General features: G+C 40.9%; 1 protein-coding gene across 1 annotated transcript; it reads right to left on the bottom strand.

Annotated features, from left to right (window-relative positions):
• Positions 1 to 12,520: 12,520 nt before the first annotated feature.
• Positions 12,521 to 18,850, bottom strand: LOC109202400 (C-type lectin domain family 4 member M-like). Its single transcript, XM_025908218.1, has 6 exons — positions 18,184 to 18,850; positions 14,844 to 14,945; positions 14,241 to 14,762; positions 13,218 to 13,354; positions 12,994 to 13,094; positions 12,521 to 12,839 (listed from the first exon to the last, which is right to left on the bottom strand). The coding sequence occupies exons 1-6, from the start codon at positions 18,848 to 18,850 to the stop codon at positions 12,698 to 12,700; spliced, it is 1,671 nt and encodes a 556-aa protein (XP_025764003.1). The 3' UTR covers positions 12,521 to 12,697.
• Positions 18,851 to 19,219: the final 369 nt, after the last annotated feature.

Here is a 19,219-nt window from a genome sequence, read left to right as displayed (position 1 = left end):
CCTTGGAAACGTAAAATGATTGGCTAGAATTGGCTCAGGAAAAAAAAAAGCACCGAAATAAAGCACCGAAATAAAGCACCGAAATGTGCGCTGCTTTTCGGTCTGGTTACTACCGTTTATGTCAGAACCGGTGCCATAATGGCACCGGACAGCGGTACCCATCCCTAATAATGTCCATTAATCCTTTTAACTGTGCCATTGACAGAATCCATAAACATGGTGTCTTCTCATGACATTTCCTGTTTTTCCTCAGAAGCTTTTTCTGGAAAATCATAGTTGAGCTGTTGCATCAAAAGATTCTCAACATTAGTGACAGAGATGCGATTTACTTAAACACTCGGCTCTCTGTCAGAAGGAGTAGAGCAAGAATCTCTCTTCAGAGGGCCATTGATAACCTAACCCGGGACTGTTCGAACAGCATATGGACCGTTATCTTTACTATGAATAATCTCCCATGGTTCCATAGCCTTGTGCACATCACATCCTATCAAAAGCCCATTGTCTGCATCTGAATGTGGGAACTTGATTTGCCGAAGATGTGGCCACCTTTTTAAGTCATCCTGTGTAGGGATGTTCTCTCTAGACACTGGAATGTCTGCATGAGTGTAAATATCAGGAAGACCTATATAGGTGTTCTCATTTAAACCACACACTTCTAATCCTCTCAGGTGGTAACTTGTCACCAACTTTTCCTGTCTCATTGTGTAAAGCATGAATTTTGTCTTCTTACCTTCTACACCAAGTTGTCTCATCAGCTTTTCTGAACAAAACGTGGCTTGGCTCCCATTGTCCATGAATGCATAAGTCTCAATTAACTTATTGCCTTTCTTTAACTTAACCCACACGGGAACGATCGATAACACATGAATGTCTTTTCCGGCCCCTGTGGCTCCACAAATTCTGCCTGAAATGTGTGTTTCATCACTTGTCATAGGAATGTCAGAGACATTTCTCTGGATGCAATCATCTGCCTTACTGTCCTCCTCCCTTGTCTGATGAAGCATACTTTGAGTACTGCTCTAAGAGACATCCAACAATGATCTTTTCTTACAGTCCTTACTCAGGTGACCTTGTGTCAGACATGCAAAGTACAGACCCTTTGCTTTAAGGAACTCTAGTCTTTCTTTGTAAGGCTGGTTTCTGATCTTTTGACATTCTGCCAGTGTATGCAGTTTTTCGCAGTATATGCAAGGCTTCTGGAGGCCATTGCTAGTGTGACAAGAAGCACTTTTATTAATTTCAGGTGACCTCTCACTTGTAGCATGTGTTACACTTGTAGCAAATGTGCTTCCCCTTTGCCTGGATGATCTAGTCATTCTCACATTTGCAGACGACTTTGCTTTATCTTCAGCATCCTTAATGTCACCAAACAAAGGATCTGCAGCTATTTTTGCTTGTCTGTTTATGAATCTGACCAGATCTGAGAACTTTGCTCTCCTTCCACTTGTTTCTTGAATGTCAAAAGCAAAGACTCTCCACATTTCTCTCATTTTGTATGTCAGTTTAGAGACAATAACTCTGAGGTTCGTGGGGATCTCCATTTCTTGGAGTTGACTGATGTCTTGCATTGCATTGTTACAACCGGTGAGAAACAGTGAAGAGCTATGAAGAGCCTTTGCATCATCTGTTTTGATTTGTGGCCAATCGAATGCTCTGTTCATGTAGGCAGTTGCAATTCTCAGTTCATTACCATAATGACAAAGCAACAACTTCCTTGCCTCACTGTAGCCTTGTTGAGGATTCATGTGTTGACAACTTCTTATCAAATCTCTGGGTTCACCTCTGGTGAACTGTTCAATATAACCTGTCACTCTCACTGTCAGTTTTGTCATGAATTGTATGGTCAAAGGCTCTTATGAATGGTATGAACTCAAGTGGATCACCACTAAAGATGGGAATGTCTCTTTGAGGCAAATGTGACAGTCTATATTGTTTGACTAACATCTCAGTGATATCATTTTGTTTCAACATGACTTCACATAGACTCACTGGAATAACACTGGCATCAGTTTGGTGTAAGTCATCTTCTTGTTTTACATCGTGACCATTTACCTTTGACTACCCATCATGTTCACCGTGTACCTTTGGCTCTTGGAAGCTGAACTGTTGAACAACTGATTCACACTGTTCCACATAATTTTTACAGCTGTCATATTCACAGTCCTCTAACACTTTTATTTTAGCTGTAGAAGCAGCAATAGCTGTCTTGATCTCAAGCTGTTCTCTTCTTGCCTTTAACTTACATTCTTCAATGTTCAAGGCTTGTCTCTGTTCCAAGGATGCGGCTCGTGCGAGCAGAGCAGCGCGCTCTGCTTCCTCTTTCTGCCACCATGCACAATACAATAATACATACACAGAAAAACCCAGCAATCATATGACATATGACCTATGAGCAAGGACATTGGTGACAGTGGGATTAAAAAACTCCCTTTTAACAGGAGGAAACCTCTGGCAGAACCAGGCTCAGAGAGCTGCGGCCATCTGCTGTGACTGGTTGGGCTGAGAGAAGGAAGACAGGGCAAAAGACATGCCGTGGAAGAGAGACAGGGATTAAAAACAACTAATAATTCAATGCGGAGAGGCCTATTAACACATACTGAATGTGAAAGGTGACTGTAGAAGAAATACTCACTGCATCATGGGAATCCCCCATCAGCCTACACCTATTGCAGCATAACTAAAGGAGGATTCTGGGTCGCCTGATCCAGCCCTGACTATATCCTTTAGCAAAAAGGAAAGTTTTAAGCCTAATCTTAAAAGCAGAAGCCAAACTGGAAGCTGGTTCCACCGAAGAGGGGCCTGAAAACTGAAGGCTCTCCCTCCCATTCTACTTGAATACAAATTGTGTCAGTTCAACCCCACAAACTGGTTAAAAACCAGAGCAACTTAGGACTCAGCAGCTCTCTGTGCATCTGAATATTGGACTTCCTGAGCGACAGACCGCAGAACATCAGGATGGGAGAGCACACCACCGCCACCCTTATTCTGAACGTAGGCGTTCCACAGGTGTGTGTCCTCAGTCCCCTCTTATACTCACTTTTTACCCACGACTTTTCTCCAATTCACACCAGTAACACCATTATAAATCAACTTGTACCGCTCCACCATTGAGAGCCAAATAGACTCAATAAAGGTTTCTACTCACAGGCTGTCAAACATGCCCTACCTCCACCCTGGTTGAAGGTTAACTGTGCTCTTAACATTTATGGACATTTACACTGTATTTATAAACCTTATTTATTATAGTATAATGTAACCAACATTTCTACCCCTTACTCAACGTGCAATACCACCAATCACATTGCTCCTTACATTGCACCTGATCCTTTATTCCAGCCAGCCGCCAAACTCTGATTCATTTTTCTTGTAACAGTGACGATAAAGATCTATTCTATTTGATTAATTCACTTTCTTTCCCCACCTGGTGGCTGTAGGTGTAATCACAAACTTAGAACAGTGAAGGAGAGGTGATGCAAATGTCTGTCAAGTGTATCACTAAAATACATAAATTACAATAACAGCCCAACTTTTTTGATAAAAGTCAGAGTTAAGTACAGTCAAAGCCTATAATGCGATTCAGACTGGCCCTAGGATTTTGGTGGCCCTAATTGAGATTTTATATGTAGCCCAAAAACACAACCACCAAATCACACGCACTGCTCATGACTGGTCATAATAATATGTCCAAATATGATATAAAAGGTCCAATTAAACATAGCTAGAAAGTTCTCTTTTTTATATGTAGATAGAATTGTAATGGAAGATTATGTGAAAACAATCAATAGTGGTATCGTCTTGAGGCATGTAAGTAAATCTTCAAATCAGCAAAAGTTGATTCTGTTCATCTGGACGTAGCGTTTTTGGTGGGAGAAACGTTTCGTCACTCATTCAAGTGACTTCTTCAGTCTCAGCTGACTGCAGGTTTCCTCAATATTATAAACAGTACATTTGCATAATGACTGAACTAGCACCACTGAAGGAACAATGGGCTGGGAGGTCAGTTCCTTTATCATAATTATGCAAATTCTCATGACCATTGATCAACAACTACTGATCAATGTCCTTTGATCAAAGACCACTGATGAATGGCTATGAGTACCATTTACAGAGAGTTGGGGAATGGCTGCAATCTCAGCATCATAAAATGGCGAAAGATGTACCCTTAGGCCCCCTCCTCGATTCAAAGATGGTCTTTCCCTTTTCACATAAATAGCGGTATAATTTCTTATTATGCTGTTATTTATTCTTTTTATAGTTTCATGTTTTAATTAGATTTATATTTTCCTCTCATATAATCTTTTTCTCAGTCTTACAGGACAACTGGACAAAGTTTGGCAAAACTTATTTTCTTTTCACCTTAAAAAAAACTGGACGGACAATGAAACATTATGTCAAAATCAGGTTGCGCACCTGGTGAAGATATCTAGTGTTGAGGACCAGGTGAGCTGGCTTAATAATTTTGTTCTCTTGGACCTGCTGTAATTCAAATACACGTATCTTATTTTACAAAACAAAACAACTGGATTAAAATGTTTTATTTCTACCCAAATATAAAACTTCATTTCTTGAAAGCCCTTCAGAAAGCCTGAGGAACTAAAAATTACAAAAACGGCTTGCTGGAAAACAAAATATTGGTTCCTTGAGACAGTGTACGGCTGTGGTGACACACCAATAAGGACAGTAACACCAGTGATGGTTTTCATGCAAATTGTTTGGGTTTTTTGTGTTGTTGTTGTTTTAAAATTGTTGCTAGAGAGCATCATATCACATGTTGTCAGTCATAAGCACAAGATTAAGTAACTAAATCCATTTTTATTCCTTTTTTAAATTTCCTAACAATAAAGTGACTTCACCTGAGAGCTTTATGAGGTCAAAAAGAAAAATTCTGGCAGTGACGCTGATATAGGACCCAAACGCTGGATTCTCTGGTTGAAGACGGTGTGTTTATTTACAGTGAAAATGACAACAAGGCGGAGTAAGTAAGTAAGTAAGTAAAACTTTATTTATATAGCACCTTTCAAGATAAAAATCACAAAGTGCTTCACAGAAGCTAAAACCTAAAAATAAAAATCAACCAAAAGCAATTTTAAAAAGATGAGTTTTTAGCTGTTTTTTAAAAGCGACCACTGAGTCCACAGATCTCAGGCTCAAAGGGAGAGAGTTCCACAATCTGGGGGCCACAGTTACAAAAGCTTTGTCGCCTTTTGTTTTCAGCCTCGTGTGTTGGACAGCAAGCAAGCCCTGGTCACATGACCTCAGGGACCTACTGGGAATGTATGGATGTAAAAGTTCACTTATATATGTTGGTGCTTGTCAATGCAGAGCCCTGAAAGTCAAGGTCAAAACCTTAAACTGGATTCTGAATTTAACAGGGAGCCAGTGCAGCTGAATCAGCAGGGGTGTGACATGGGAAAACTTGGAGGACTTGGTCAGAAGCTTTGCAGCAGCATTCTGAACAACTTGCAGATGCTCCAAAGAGGCTTTACATAAACAAGTAAACAAAGAATTACAATAGTCCAGACGAGATGAAACAAATGCATGAATGACAATTTCTAATTCGGAGCGCGATACAATGGGACTCAGCTTAGCGATGTTTCTCAAGTGATAAAAACAGGAGCGAACCAGAGATTTTACATGGGCATCCAAAGTCAGAGCTGAGTCAATACTAACACCAAGGCTCCTGATAGACGGTCTTGCAAATGTAGCAAGTGGACCCAAGTTTTCCAAAACACTAGGTACAAAATTTTTAGGAGCACAAACAAGAACTTCAGTCTTCTCCTCATTTAGTTGAAGAAAGTTTCCAGCCATCCAACATCTAATGGACTCTGCACCTATGCAAAATCTGTAGCTTGGAAACATCATGGGGCTTAAAGGAGATATATAACTGAATATCATATGATATTCAGTTATATATGATATTTACGGTGCGTGCTGCAGGTGAGAGTGTGTGTGTCCTCCTCCCGTGACATTGGTCCGTGTTGCACTCTCCGGACCTGCAGAGAAACCAGAACACCACACACATGCACAAATGGGGAAACAGGGAACATGAGGACACACACCACCATGGCAGATCACCCAGCGTAGAGGGTGAATTTGCCTGTACACAGGAAAATGACACAAAGTCAGAGTTACAGTGACATTCACCAGGTGGGGGAACCCTAAAATCAGTTGTAATGGCTGAGCGTATGGAAAATAATCACAACTCACAATAATTTCTATTGCCCACATAGCAAAATTGGTATGGCCCCGATCTGGCCCACACAATGTGCTTACACATGGCCCACATACAGCAAAGAATGAAAGCAGCCCATTGGTGGCCCAGATCTCGTTTGCCAGAGGTGGCCCACACATGGCCCAGCACAAGGTCAGTTGCAGACACACTGCTGGCCCTGTGCTGGCCCAGATGTCAGCCTAATGTGTACCGTAATCAAGCCATGTAATAACAACATGTGCCGGAACATAATAGTACAAAGTAACATTACAAAACTCCTTTCAGACAGTGAATGGACTGATTCTTTTACAGCACTTCTCTACTCTCCCAGATTACTCAAAGTGCTCTATACAACATGCCATATTCACCCAATCACACACTTTCTCTAAACTGAGTGCTTCCTAACTACATTCATACACTTGACCTGCAGACTGGAGGAGCCAGGGATCAAACCACTAACCTTCCGATCAGTAGGTGACCTGAGCTACAGCCACCCACTGGCAAAGATGAGTAAACTGTCACTAGGTATGTACACTCACAAACCTGTCAAATCTGCATTTGAAACGTTGGCTACCATAGCAGTATAGTAATTTAACATGGCATTTGGGTTTTCTAACTAAAATAGTAAAATAGGAACATAAATAGTGCCATCACTGCCAGACCTGGCCCATATCTGGTTGACATACACTCTGCCATGACACTGGTCAGTCAGAAGTGCCAGCTTGATGCCGAATCTGGGCCAGACCTGGGGCCTGTTCTTCGTACCTCGCTAAGTAAGTTAGCCGGATTTGAATGTTGACGATTTCGCGTGATCTTGGATCGTTCGGTTCTCCGAAGCTCATCTGGGACTTGCTGTCATAGCAACAGATCCGTAAGCGTAAACCTGCTCGGGAGCAGGTTTACTTTATGTAAACAGGATTAGATCGCGGCCACTCAGGTATGTCCGCTGCAGTTATATGAAAGCAAGAGCGATATTTCGCCACTGTTTTACCATAAATAAATATTAGCAATGTAACTAAAGATAATGTATTTGATTCTTTTATTGATTTCATACAGATACATACAGGTCATTTCCGAAAAAAAGGGAAATGTACTATTAATCATTCTATTACATGTAGTAGATCATGTCAGATGTAATTCATATTTTAGAGTAGTAATAGTAAATTACTACGTGCAATCAAGATGACAGACCACGGCTAAAAAAGCGAAGGTGGATTTGGGAAGTCTGTCGCAGCCATGTAGTGTCCGTTTGTACGCGAGCAAGGAAGGTGCAAGATTGATAAGGAGAGTTTACAGAATTTAGCGTATATTGCGGGATAGACGGGATCCTTTAGCTCGGCGCGACGGTGTGCTCATAGAGAGATATCGATTCTCCCGTGAGGGTATTATTTACTCTCTCTCTCTCTCTCTCTCTCCCTATATATATATATATATACTTACTGTACTGTATATACTTACTCCCGACTTACTGTGCATGCTTCAGTCACCCCTTGCATGGGAACAGGTAAAAGTGATGGAGTGTTATGTCAAACTACACACAAAAAAACCCACAATGTCAATAAATGTCACAGTACAAAAAGGGGTGTGACGAGGGGGTGCAGGACCACCACCTGTCTTTATTTGCTCTGCCCTTTTCTTGGTTGCTGTTATAAACAAACAAACAGATTATTCCAGGGTCTCTTGTCATAGACTAAAAGCAATATAAGTGATAAATATTACCATTCTGTAGAATATTCTTATATTTCACTTTTACTTTTTCCCATGTTCTAGTGGGTCCTGTTGTGGCTCTAATGTGAAAGAGGATATGATGTAATATAATATACTGTGGTATAATATAATATCACATGATATAATGTAATATCATGGATCACTTACGAGTTTAATTTGTCAGCAACTTTCTGCCAGCCCTCTCTCCTTGCTTTTGCAGCCTTTGCAGTGTTCCCCTGCGTTTTAATTAAACTCTGAAACTCCTGCTATCCCTCAATCAAGAGTTCTTGGTCTGCTGCCGTGAGATACTGCGCGCGCTCCTTCGACATCTTCGCCGACCAATCACAGGGTTGCCGATCAATGTTTCTACTATCGATGCGTAGCCCCTTTTACGCCACCCAGTGATCTCAGATTACTTCAGCCAGCTATACTAATCGTCAACAACAGGTGCGTTCGGAGAACCGGATTAGCGAGCTCAAAGTTAGCGCGATGATTTGATCTTGGATGTGTCATTTGATCTTGGATGTAGTAAGCGAGGTACGAAGAACAGGCCCCTGTTCTCTATGAGCCTGGGCCACATACACCAAACCACAATCGGGCCAGATATGGCATGCCATCACATAGACAGGGCCATTTATGCCAGGCCTGGTCCATATCTGGATGACATACATCTTATCATGCCAGAAGTCAACCAGCAGTGCCGGCTTGTTGCCAGATCCGGGCCAGACCTGCTTGCTATGTGGCCGAGAGCTCCACTCGATTTTCCTGTGGTCAGGTGACCTGGTGCTCTTTGTGGATGTACACAGCTTAATTAAACCAGGGGTCCGTTCTTCGTACCTCGCTTACTACATCCAAGATCAAATCATCGCGCCAACTTTGAGCTCGCTAATCCGTTTCTCCGAACACACCTGTTGTTGATGATTAGTACAGCTGGATGAAGTAATCTGAGATCACTGGGTGGCTTAAAAGGGGCTACGCATCGATAGTAGAAACATTGATCGGCAACCCTTTGATTGGTCGGCGAAGATGTCGAAGGAGCGCGCTCAGTATTTTTCGGCAGCAGAGCAAGAACTCTTGATTGAGGGATTTCAGGAGTTTCAGAGTTTAATTAAAACGCAAGGGAACACTGCAAAGGCTGCAAAAGCAAGGAGAGAGGGCTGGCAGAAAGTTGCTGACAAATTAAACTCGTAAGTAATTTATTATATTATATTACATTATATCCTCTTTCACATTAGAGCCACAACAGGACCCACTAGAACATGGGAACAAGTAAAAGTGAAATATAAGAATATTCTACAGAATGGTAATATTTATCACTTATATTGCTTTTAGTCTCTTGAAAAGAGACCCTGAAATAATCTGTTTGTTTGTTTATAACAGCAACCAAGAAAAGGGCAGAGCAAATAAAGACAGGTGGTGGTCCTGCACCCCCTCGTCACACCCCTTTTTGTACTGTGACATTTATTGACATTGTGGGTTTTTTTGTGTGTAGTTTTACATAACACTCCATCACTTTTACCTTTTCCCATGCAAGGGGTGACTGAAGCATGCACAGTAAGTTGGGAGATATATATATATATATATATATATATATATATATATATATATATACATACATAGAGAGAGAGAGAGAGAGAGAGAGAGAGATATAGAGAGAGAGAGAGAGAGAGTGAGTGTGTGTGTGTTAAGTAAATAATACCCTCACGGGAAAATCGATATCTCTCTATGAGCACACTGTCGCGCTGAGCTAAAGGATCCTGTCTATCCCGCAATATCCGCTGAATTCTGAAAACTCTCCTTATCAATCTTGCACCTTCCGCAATGGGTTGCTCGCGTACAAACGGAAAGGACATGGCTGCGAGTCTGCGACAGACTTCCCAAATCCACCTTCGCTTTTATAGCCGTGGTCTCTCATCTTGATTACACGAAGTGTTTTACTATTACTACTCTAAAATATGAATTACATCTGAAATAATCAAATACATGAAATAGAATGATTAATAGTACATTTCCCTTTTTTTCGGAAATGACCTGTATGTATCTGTATGAAATCAATAAAAGAATCAAATACTGCATTATCTTTAGTTACATTGATAATATTTATTTATGGAAAAACACTGGAGAAATATCGCTGTTGCTTTCGTATAAATGCAGCGGACATACCTGAGTGGCCGAGATCTAATCCTGTTTACATAAAGTAAGCCTGCTCCCAAGCAGGTTTACGCTTACGGATCTGTTGCTATGTCCCGGATGAGCTTCGGAGAACCGAATGATCCAAGATCACGCGAAATCGTCAACAATCAAATCCACCTAACTTACTTAGCGAGGTACGAAGAACGGACCCCTGTACTATGAAGTATGTTCAGTAAAACCAGAGTACTACTGAAAACCCAGCATTAATCCTGAAGTTAATGCTTTAGCTTAAGCTTCCTGTATGCACAATTTTTGTTTTTACTAAATTGTTATCCTGGAAAAAATTCTCTTTCTGTATTTTTAATTTTAATTTATTTATTTTTTAACTTTGGCTGAAGTACAGTCAAAAGCTTTCATTTCACTATCATTAAATTTCTTCCCTCCTGCATGTCACAATAAGTGGTATTACTGCAGCTTGGAAGCAATCAGAAACCACTGCAGCTCAGCTTTTATTATCATTATGGTAACGTAGCATGCTGCTATCAAAATTATTAAATAGTTTTTCACTCATGCCGTCTACTGTCTGCTCCACAACTGTGTGTGAAGAGTAAAAAAAAACAAAAAAACACTGTGACTGCAAATAACAGTTTGTATTCCAATGACTCTCACTTTGATCCAAAATAAAACCAATGCAGATAAATCAGATGACTAACACTACTGCTTTAATTGTCTCAACTGTGTTTATCACTGAATTATATAAGTTTACTGAATATACTTGGATGTATTTATTGATTGTTGGGTACTTGGAAGAAAAAAGATTGAATAGGGATAAAGTTGATGAACCATACCATCTTTAAGCTAGGTTAAGCAGCAACGTGATGATTGGTGAGCAGGAGTATGGCTTTATGCCGAGAAAAAGCACTACAGGCTGATGTTTGCTGTGAGAGTGCTTCTCTCAGTATAGAGAAAGTCAGAAGAGGTGCACTGCATCTTTTGTGAATTTAGAAAAAACATTAGAGGAGCTGTGGTATTGCACGAAGTCAGAAGTGGCAGAGAAGAACAAAGGGTAATGTGGGACATGCCTGAGGTCAGTGAGATAGTCGTGAGGCGTAGAATGGGAGTGACAGATGGGTTAAAGGTGGGTGTGGAGGACATCAGAGATCTACTCTGAGCCCCTTCTTGTTTGCGGATGTGATGGACAAGTTGACAAATGAGGTCAGGCAGAAGTCTCTGTGAACTATGATGTTTGCAGACGACACTTATCTGTAGTGAGAGCAGGACCAGGTGGAAGAGACTATTGAGAGATGGAGCCATGCTCTAGAGAGAAGAGGAATGAAAGTAAGACAGAATGAGTGAGGATAGAAAGAGTAGAGGTCATAAAGGTAGATGAGTTTAAATACCTGGGTTTAACAATTCAGAGTGAGTGGAGATTAGTGTCAGGTGGGATTTGGGACAGATGGATAGCAGGAAGCATGAAAGGAAGGTTTACAAGATGGCAGCAGGCCTACTGTGATGTATGGTTTAGGTTATGGTTTTTGCACTAACAAAAACATGGGAGGCAGAGCTGTATATGTTAAGATTTTCACTAGGACTAGGATGAACAATATTAGAAATGAAAACATGAGAGCGAAAACTTGGGTTGGGTTTTGCATTTTTGCACAGCACACTGAGAGGATTTCTTCCAAAATCTTCAGTCTTTCTTCAATAAATGAGTCAGGTGGAGTAAAACAAGTCCAAATTGTCAACATTTTAATAATTAAATTGTAAATACAGATGGAAAGTTAATGATAACAGAATATTTTTCTATAAGATGAGAATTTTTGAGCATGGGATTGTTGAGCAAGTTTTTTAATCTAACACGTCTTAAAATTGTCATGAAAAGTCACACCAAAGCAGATCGCCGGCTGATTAAAGATCCTGGATATAGTAACAAAAGACATTCTTGACTTAGAAAGCAAAGTAAAAACCCTTTGAACTTGTTTCCATCTAAGACTATGTTCACACGTACACGGGTATTTTTGTAAGTGGAGATTTTCCGTTTTGTTTTTGTTTTTTAAATGTCGTCCACACGTGCATTTTTGTAAAATATCTCCGTGATAAAATCCTGTGTAGAAATGTTGGCCAATCAAAAGTCTAGAAGCCTGGGAGGGAAAGCATAAACAAAGATGGCGCATAGAAGCAGAAATGAGTCCTATGTGTGGACAGTGAGATGGAATTATTCCTTAATATTACACTTAGGTTGTGAGAGCATCTGTGTTGAATGTAAAAGCCACATCCGAAGTTCACTCTGATGCCTCTGTCTTTCTAAATGGAGGGACAGTAACTGCGTGTGTTTATGTAAGCGTGTAAAAACTGCAGATCTGACGTTAAAAAAGGCGCACACCTTTGACGTTGCGTGGCTAAATCTCCATTTAGCTCGTCCACATGTAAATGCGTTTTCGATAATCTCCACCCTGGCAGGAGTTTTTAAAAATCTCAGTTTTCAGTGGACAAAAGGCCCAAACGCATAGAAAAAGCTGTGTTTTCAAAAATACCCGTGTATGTGTGGACGTAGCCTAAGTGTCCACTGTTTTCTGTTCAGCTTCATTTCAGGAGTTCATCTCATGGCTCTGTGTTCTGCACTATTTGTTGGGCATGGATGGTAATTTATGGAGAAACTCTCTTCTCACATATCCAGAAGTGTTTCTTGGAACATGTTTCATCATTCCAGCTGTTTTGCGAGTCATAAGCCTTTATCTGTCCACAATTTTCCGTTCTGCCACCATTTGGTTCCCCACTATTCCAGTAGCTGAAATACAGATAAAATTATACGGGTTAAACTCAACAGATCAGTCAGTCTTTTGTTTTTAGTAACAAGATATGAATTAAATTAAGTTAGTTAATGTACTTGATGACATAAGAAGACTTTATGGACAAGAGAGGAATTTAATTTTTGTTTCAACCTTGTGGTCATGCTAGTCCCATCCACCCATTTCCATGTCCCCTCTGTCAGTGAGTCAGTCAGTCCAATCCACAAATACTTCTTGAACTGGTTAGTAAAATTCTAGTTGAAAGACAAGTAAGTGTAAATATACAGAACATAAAGTGATGTGTCAGTGCATTCTCTGATTTCATTCAGTGTTTTATTCTGAACATAATACGTTTCATTATGTTTGCACACACACACCTGTTCTTCTCGGCTATTGATAATCATCAGGTGTGCACCTTTTTGAAGACAGTCTTGTCTGCTTTCTTCCCAGGATTTCTGCTCTGAAGAAACTTGGTACAAACTATCACTGAAGGCCACCCAGTTTTCTCTGCAATCTGTTTAAGAAAAGCAGAATAATAATTCAGGGTTCATTGGGATTTATTCTTATCTTTATGGCTAATATCTCATAATTAGCATCACATATTTGTTCTTTGTTACACAAAGTGTCAGTAGTACAAATACAAAAAGCTTTAACATATGAAAGAAAAGAAAACACTGTCCCATTGTTGCACAATATATCCAGTTTTACATCAAATAAAAAAGTTTGGTTTTGTGTTTTAAAAGTACAGAAAAAAATTTATCATTTTTTGTGCATTCAGAAGGAGTGTGTGGGAAATATATATTTTATCTAATGATTTTGCTTGAATCAGCAACTGTTAGTGACCACTGAAAATAAGGAGAAACTTGAGGTTTTGTCCAAAGTCCACTTCTCAGAAGGCTTCATGGTGCTTTAGTAATTTCTAGCATAACACACACTGTGAACTGAAACTGCGGTATTAAAATTTCTGTCGTTGGTTCGGTGTCTTTCACAACTAAATATGGAAATAAAAAACAGCTGAGACATACTGGTTGAAGTTAAAGATAAAGATGAAGAGAATTTTTTTTTCTTGTCTACATGGATTAAAGCACCAGTATGAACTATATCTAAATAGACTTATAACGTATGAAATATTCATATATTCACATTAAGCTCAATTTATATTTAATTCTAGGTTTCACTGAACCTTTCTGTTTCAATAGTATGGACCTGTCCAGATGTTGTTATGGTGGAAGGGATACTGAATTTCACTTTTCAAGTCTTAGCCAGTATCGTTAACGCTGTGTTTCAATAATGCATTAAATGAGAAAAAAACAACAACAACACTGTCATGTACTTGAGTGTTAACTTCAAATGTAGAGACAAAAATTTCTGTACAAGATAAAATGGAAACAAATAGTTACCTTGAAGAATTCTCTGAAGATCGTCTCTATTTTTGGTCATGTCTTCAAATCTTGTCTGGAGCTGGTCTCTCTCTTTAACTGTGTTGTTGTAACTGGTCAGCAATTGGTTCTTTTCAGTTTTCAAGTTGTTGTAACTGGTCAGTAACTGTTCTCGTTCGGTTGTCAGGTTGTTGTAACTGGTCAGCAATTGGTTCTTTTCAGTTTTCAAGTTGTTGTAACTGGTCAGTAACTGTTCTCGTTCGGTTGTCAGGTTGTTGTAACTGGTCAGCAATTGGTTCTTTTCAGTTTTCAAGTTGTTGTAACTGGTCAGTAACTGTTCTCGTTCGGTTGTCAGGTTGTTGTAACCGGTCAGCAATTGGTCCTTTTCAGTTTTCAAGTTGTTGTAACTGGTCAGTAACTGTTCTCGTTTGGTTGTCAGGTTGTTGTAACTGGTCAGTAACTGGTTTCTCTCGCTGGTCAAGTTGTTGTAAAGCCTGTGTAGCAACACGGTCTCCATTTCCCACTGAGATTTGCCTTGGGTGACTGTAGGACATGCCAATATCAATTAAAAAAACATTGCCTGTGAGGTTTTTAGCATGCTAATTACATATTTCTTGTACTCACAGAGAAAAACCACAGTTATAGATCCAATCAGGAGGAAAAGACACAGCAGGCCCAGAAGAATCACAGCAGCTCTGCAGTAACTCTTCTTTACAAATTCAGCCTCTGCAGGTAGAAGTTTATATTTGTTATAGAGATGGCACGATACCACTTTTTTATGTCCGATACCAATATCATAAATTTGGATATCTGCCGATACCGATATGAATCCGATATAGTGTGTTTTTTAATCAATAAAACTGTTTTTTTTAATATCTTGCTGCATTTTGTATAAGTTCATCCTCAAGTTTAAATAAACAACAACACTAAAGCTTTTCTGTTATACCTGTATGTAAAAAATACACTGCACCCAAAATATTTCATAGTTCAGCAATACTGATCAATCTAATAAACTTAAACCTACTCCATCCTCCCTATTCTGGTATTTTAAAGTGTACTTAGCAGAAATATTAAACAACCTAACTAACAGGGTTGCAAACTCCCAGCAAAAAAAAAAATAGGGAACCACCCCCCACCCTCCACCTCATGATGCTTAATCGACATAATCAACTTTAATTTGATGCAGTGTGAAAAAAAAAAAAATGCACAAAAATCAATTATTTTTCAAGAATAATTAAATAGATTCAACATCTTTCTTCAACAGAATTGCAGACTGCACAGATGGTATCTTCCCAAAGGAAAAAGTACTATAGCTTACTAGGGTATATTAGACTTAACAGTTACTATATACAGTAATGGACTTCTATACATTTTACATCAGATTAAAACTTTGGGTGTAAGATTCAGATAATTATTTATTAAAAGCTAGACATTTTAAATGAGAATAAGAAAGAAAAGTATGTCTTTGTGCCCCCTTTCCCCTGTTAATGCCCTATCGGCCCCCCTGGCTAAACTTTGCTAGATCCGCCCCTGCACAATTACCAGCTGTCAGCTACGTAGAAAAGGATCCTGGTGTAGAAAGTAATATTAAATAAATTCTAACAACAGCTTATCAAGGTTAAACGTGCTGCTGTTGTTCAGCCGCTGGTTTCCTCTTTCTGGTGCAAAGTGGGCCAAAAACAAAGAAGAGAGACGGACTCGCGACAGAAAAGCCGATCAGCTGATCATTAAACAGTTTCACGATTGAAGTAGCAGCAGGAGAGAGAGAGAGAGAGAGAAGAGGCAGTCGCTCCATATATCGGTTGTTAAGCTTAACGCGGGTATGCTTTACAAACATTCAGAGATGAACTTACACACTTGCTTTACTTCTCTCTGGGATAACTTCCTCGGAGATGAAATGCCGGATTGCTAGTGAGGCTACAAATACACACAGCCGCTCTATCACGTGAGCACACTGCTCCTACATGCTACGGTTATGAGCGAGTTACGCCTTGTTGCAAGTTTTGTGAGGTGCTTTTTTGATATTTAATGGATCGGATTACATTTTTTATTTCTCTCCGATATCCGATCCAGTAATTTACGTCAGTATCGGACCGATACCGATACTAATATCAGATCGGTCCATCTCTAATATATATAGATGGACCGATCCGATATGACGTATCGGTCCGATACTGACCTAAATTACTGGATCGGATATCGGTGAGAAATTAAAAATGTAATCCGATCCATTAAATATAAAAAAAAAAAAACACCTCACAAAACTTGCGACATGGCGTAACTCGCCTCATAACCGTCGGAGCAGTGCGCTCACGTTATAGAGCGGCTGTGTGTATTTGTCTCCTCGCTACCAAACCAGCATTTCATATCCGAGGAAGTTATCCCAGAGAGAAGTAAAGCAAGTGTGTAAGTTCATCTCTGAATGTATGTAAAGCATTCCCATGTTAAGCTTAACAACCGATATATGGAGCGACTGCCTCTCATTCTCTCTCCCTCACCTTCCTGCCGCTACTTCATGAAACTGCTTAATGATCAGCTGATCGGCTTTTCTGTCGCCAGTCCGTGTCTCTTCTTTGTTTTTGGTCCACTTTGCACCAGAAAGAGGAAACCAGCGGCTGAACAACAGCAGCACGTTTAAGCTTGATAAGCTGTTGTTAGAATTTATTTAATATTACTTTCTACACCAGGATCCTTTTCTACGTAGCTGATGGCTGGTAACTGTGCAGGGGCGGATCTAGCAAAGTTTAGCCAGGGGGGCCGATGGGGCATGAACAGGGAAAAGGGGGCACAGAGACATACTTTTCTTTCTTATTCTCATTTAAAATGTCTAGCTTTTAATAAATAATTATCTGAATCTTACACCCAAAGTTTTAATCTGATGTAAAATATATAGAAGTCCATTACTGTATATAGTAACTGTTAAGTCTAATATACCCTAGTAAGCTATAGTACTTTTTCCTTTGGGAAAGTACCATCTGTGCACTCTGCAATTCTGTTGAAGAAAGATGTTGAATCTATTTAATTATTCTTGAAAAATAATTTAATTCTGTGCAATTTTTTTTTTTCACCCTGCATCAAATTAAAGTTGATTACGTCGATTAAGCATCATGAGGTGGAGGGTGGGGGGTGGTTCCCTATTTTTTTTTTGCTGGGAGTTTGCAACCCTATTAGTTAGGTTGCTTAATATTTCTGCTAAGTACTCTTTAAAATACCAGAATAGGGAGGATGGAGTAGGTTTAAGTTTATTAGATTGATCAGTGTTGCTGAACTATGAAATATTTTGGGTGCAGTGTATTTTTTACATACAGGTATAACAGAATAGCTTTAGTGTTGTTGTTTATTTAAACTTGAGGATGAACTTATACAAAATGCAGCAAGATATTAAAAAAACAGTTTTATTGATTAAAAAACACACTATATCGGATTCATATCGGTATCGGCAGATATCCAAATTTATGATATCGGTATCGGACATAAAAAAGTGGTATCGTGCCATCTCATATATATATATATGTATGTATATGTATGTATGCATTTATGTACATACATATATAAAAGCTTAAAACCAAATTTGAAGAAGTGCTTCTGCTATGACAATTTTAACATAAACCAGTGACACACTCCGGGGCTGATCAACCCTGGCAGGGCCTCCTTGGATGAGGGTGTCTAGTGATAATGGCCGAAACACCCGATGAATCCAAGGTCCACTACTGACGATGTGTCCTAAATCTTAATATGATAATTTAGATCAGATCTCTAATCCCTAAACCTAAGCTAACCAAGGAACAATGGCAGATTCACTTAACCTCTCCGCTAAACAGCCACAAAACAAAAGAAAAACCCAGTTCAATAGTCCAACCCCCGGTCCAGTGGCACAGTTCTGGCGGCCGACCAGGAGGACGGCAAGACCAGCGGGACCTGCCGTGGGTCAGGCAGTGGCGGCAAAACAGTTCAGGCGGCCTACCTCTAACCCCTTGGCGAAAGCGCTGCAGCTCCGGCGGGCGGCCACGGGTCCAGCAGCAGTGGCGAAACGGCTTGCCCCGGGTCCGACGGCAACTGCGCTGCCCCTCCGGCGGCTGGCCCCAGGTCCGACGGCGGCGGCGGCGGCGCTGCTGCTTCTCCGGCGGCTTGCCCTGGGTCCAGTGGCGGCGGCGGCGGCGCTGCTGCTCCTCCGCCGGCTTGCCCTGGGTCCAGTGGCGGCGGCGCTGCTGCTCCTCCGGTGGCTTGCCCCGGGTCCAGTGGAGGCGGCGGCGGCGCTGCTGCTCCGGCGGCCTGCCCCGGGTCCAGTGGAGGCGGCGGCGGCGGCGGCGCAGCTCCGATGCGCAACAGTGAGGCGTGGTACCGGATCTACGATGTGCCGGTTGTGGCTGTGCTGGTCGTGAACGTGCTGGTCGCGGATGTGCTGGTCCCTCTGGCTCGCAGAGGTCTTCAGCAGCCAGCGCGGCCTCGTCCCGCTCTCCAAACTCCCCTGCTGGCGATGCACGCTCCTCCCGTTCGACGAGCTCCTGCTCTGGCTCGCAGAGCCCCTCAGCTGGCGATGCACGCTCCTCCCGTTCTCTGAGCTCCTGCTCCGGGTCGCTGAGCTCCTCAGCTGGTGGCACGCGCTCCGGCTCGCTTGTGTTATTTTGCATGTCTGCACTTGGATCCACTTTCTTCACTTCTTATAGTCTGTCTCAGGCTACGTCCACACGTACCCGGGTATTTTTGAAAACGCAGATTTTTCTATGCGTTTGCACCTTTCGTCCACACGTAAACGGCGTTTTCGGTCACTGAAAACTGAGATTTTTAAAAACGCCTGCCAGGGTGGATATTTTCGAAAACTCAGTTTTTGCATTTACGTGTGGACGAGGAAAACGGAGAAAACGCAACGTCAAGGGTGTGCGCCTTTTTGACGTCACACTGTGCGCCACGTTATTGTTTCGGTGAAATGAATTTCTACAATACTGTTACTGTTAATTGTACTCTCTGCAGTGTTTAAATGCTTACATATACACACACAG

Source organism: Oreochromis niloticus, linkage group LG6 (genome assembly GCF_001858045.2).
Source record: "Oreochromis niloticus isolate F11D_XX linkage group LG6, O_niloticus_UMD_NMBU, whole genome shotgun sequence".
Lineage (NCBI taxonomy): Eukaryota > Metazoa > Chordata > Actinopteri > Cichliformes > Cichlidae > Oreochromis > Oreochromis niloticus.
Note: the sequence above shows the minus strand (reverse complement) of the source record. Positions and strands in the feature narration are given on the sequence as shown.

Coding starts and splice junctions, on each gene's coding strand:
- LOC109202400 (XM_025908218.1), bottom strand. CDS start 18,850: ATGCAAAATAACACAAGCGAGCCGGAGCGCGTGCCACCAGCTGAGGAG. Junction 13,355..14,240: donor TCTTCAGAGAATTCTTCAAG/GTAACTATTTGT, acceptor TTTCTTAAACAG/ATTGCAGAGAAAACTGGGTG. Junction 13,095..13,217: donor TCAATAGCCGAGAAGAACAG/GTGTGTGTGTGC, acceptor TCTTTCAACTAG/AATTTTACTAACCAGTTCAA.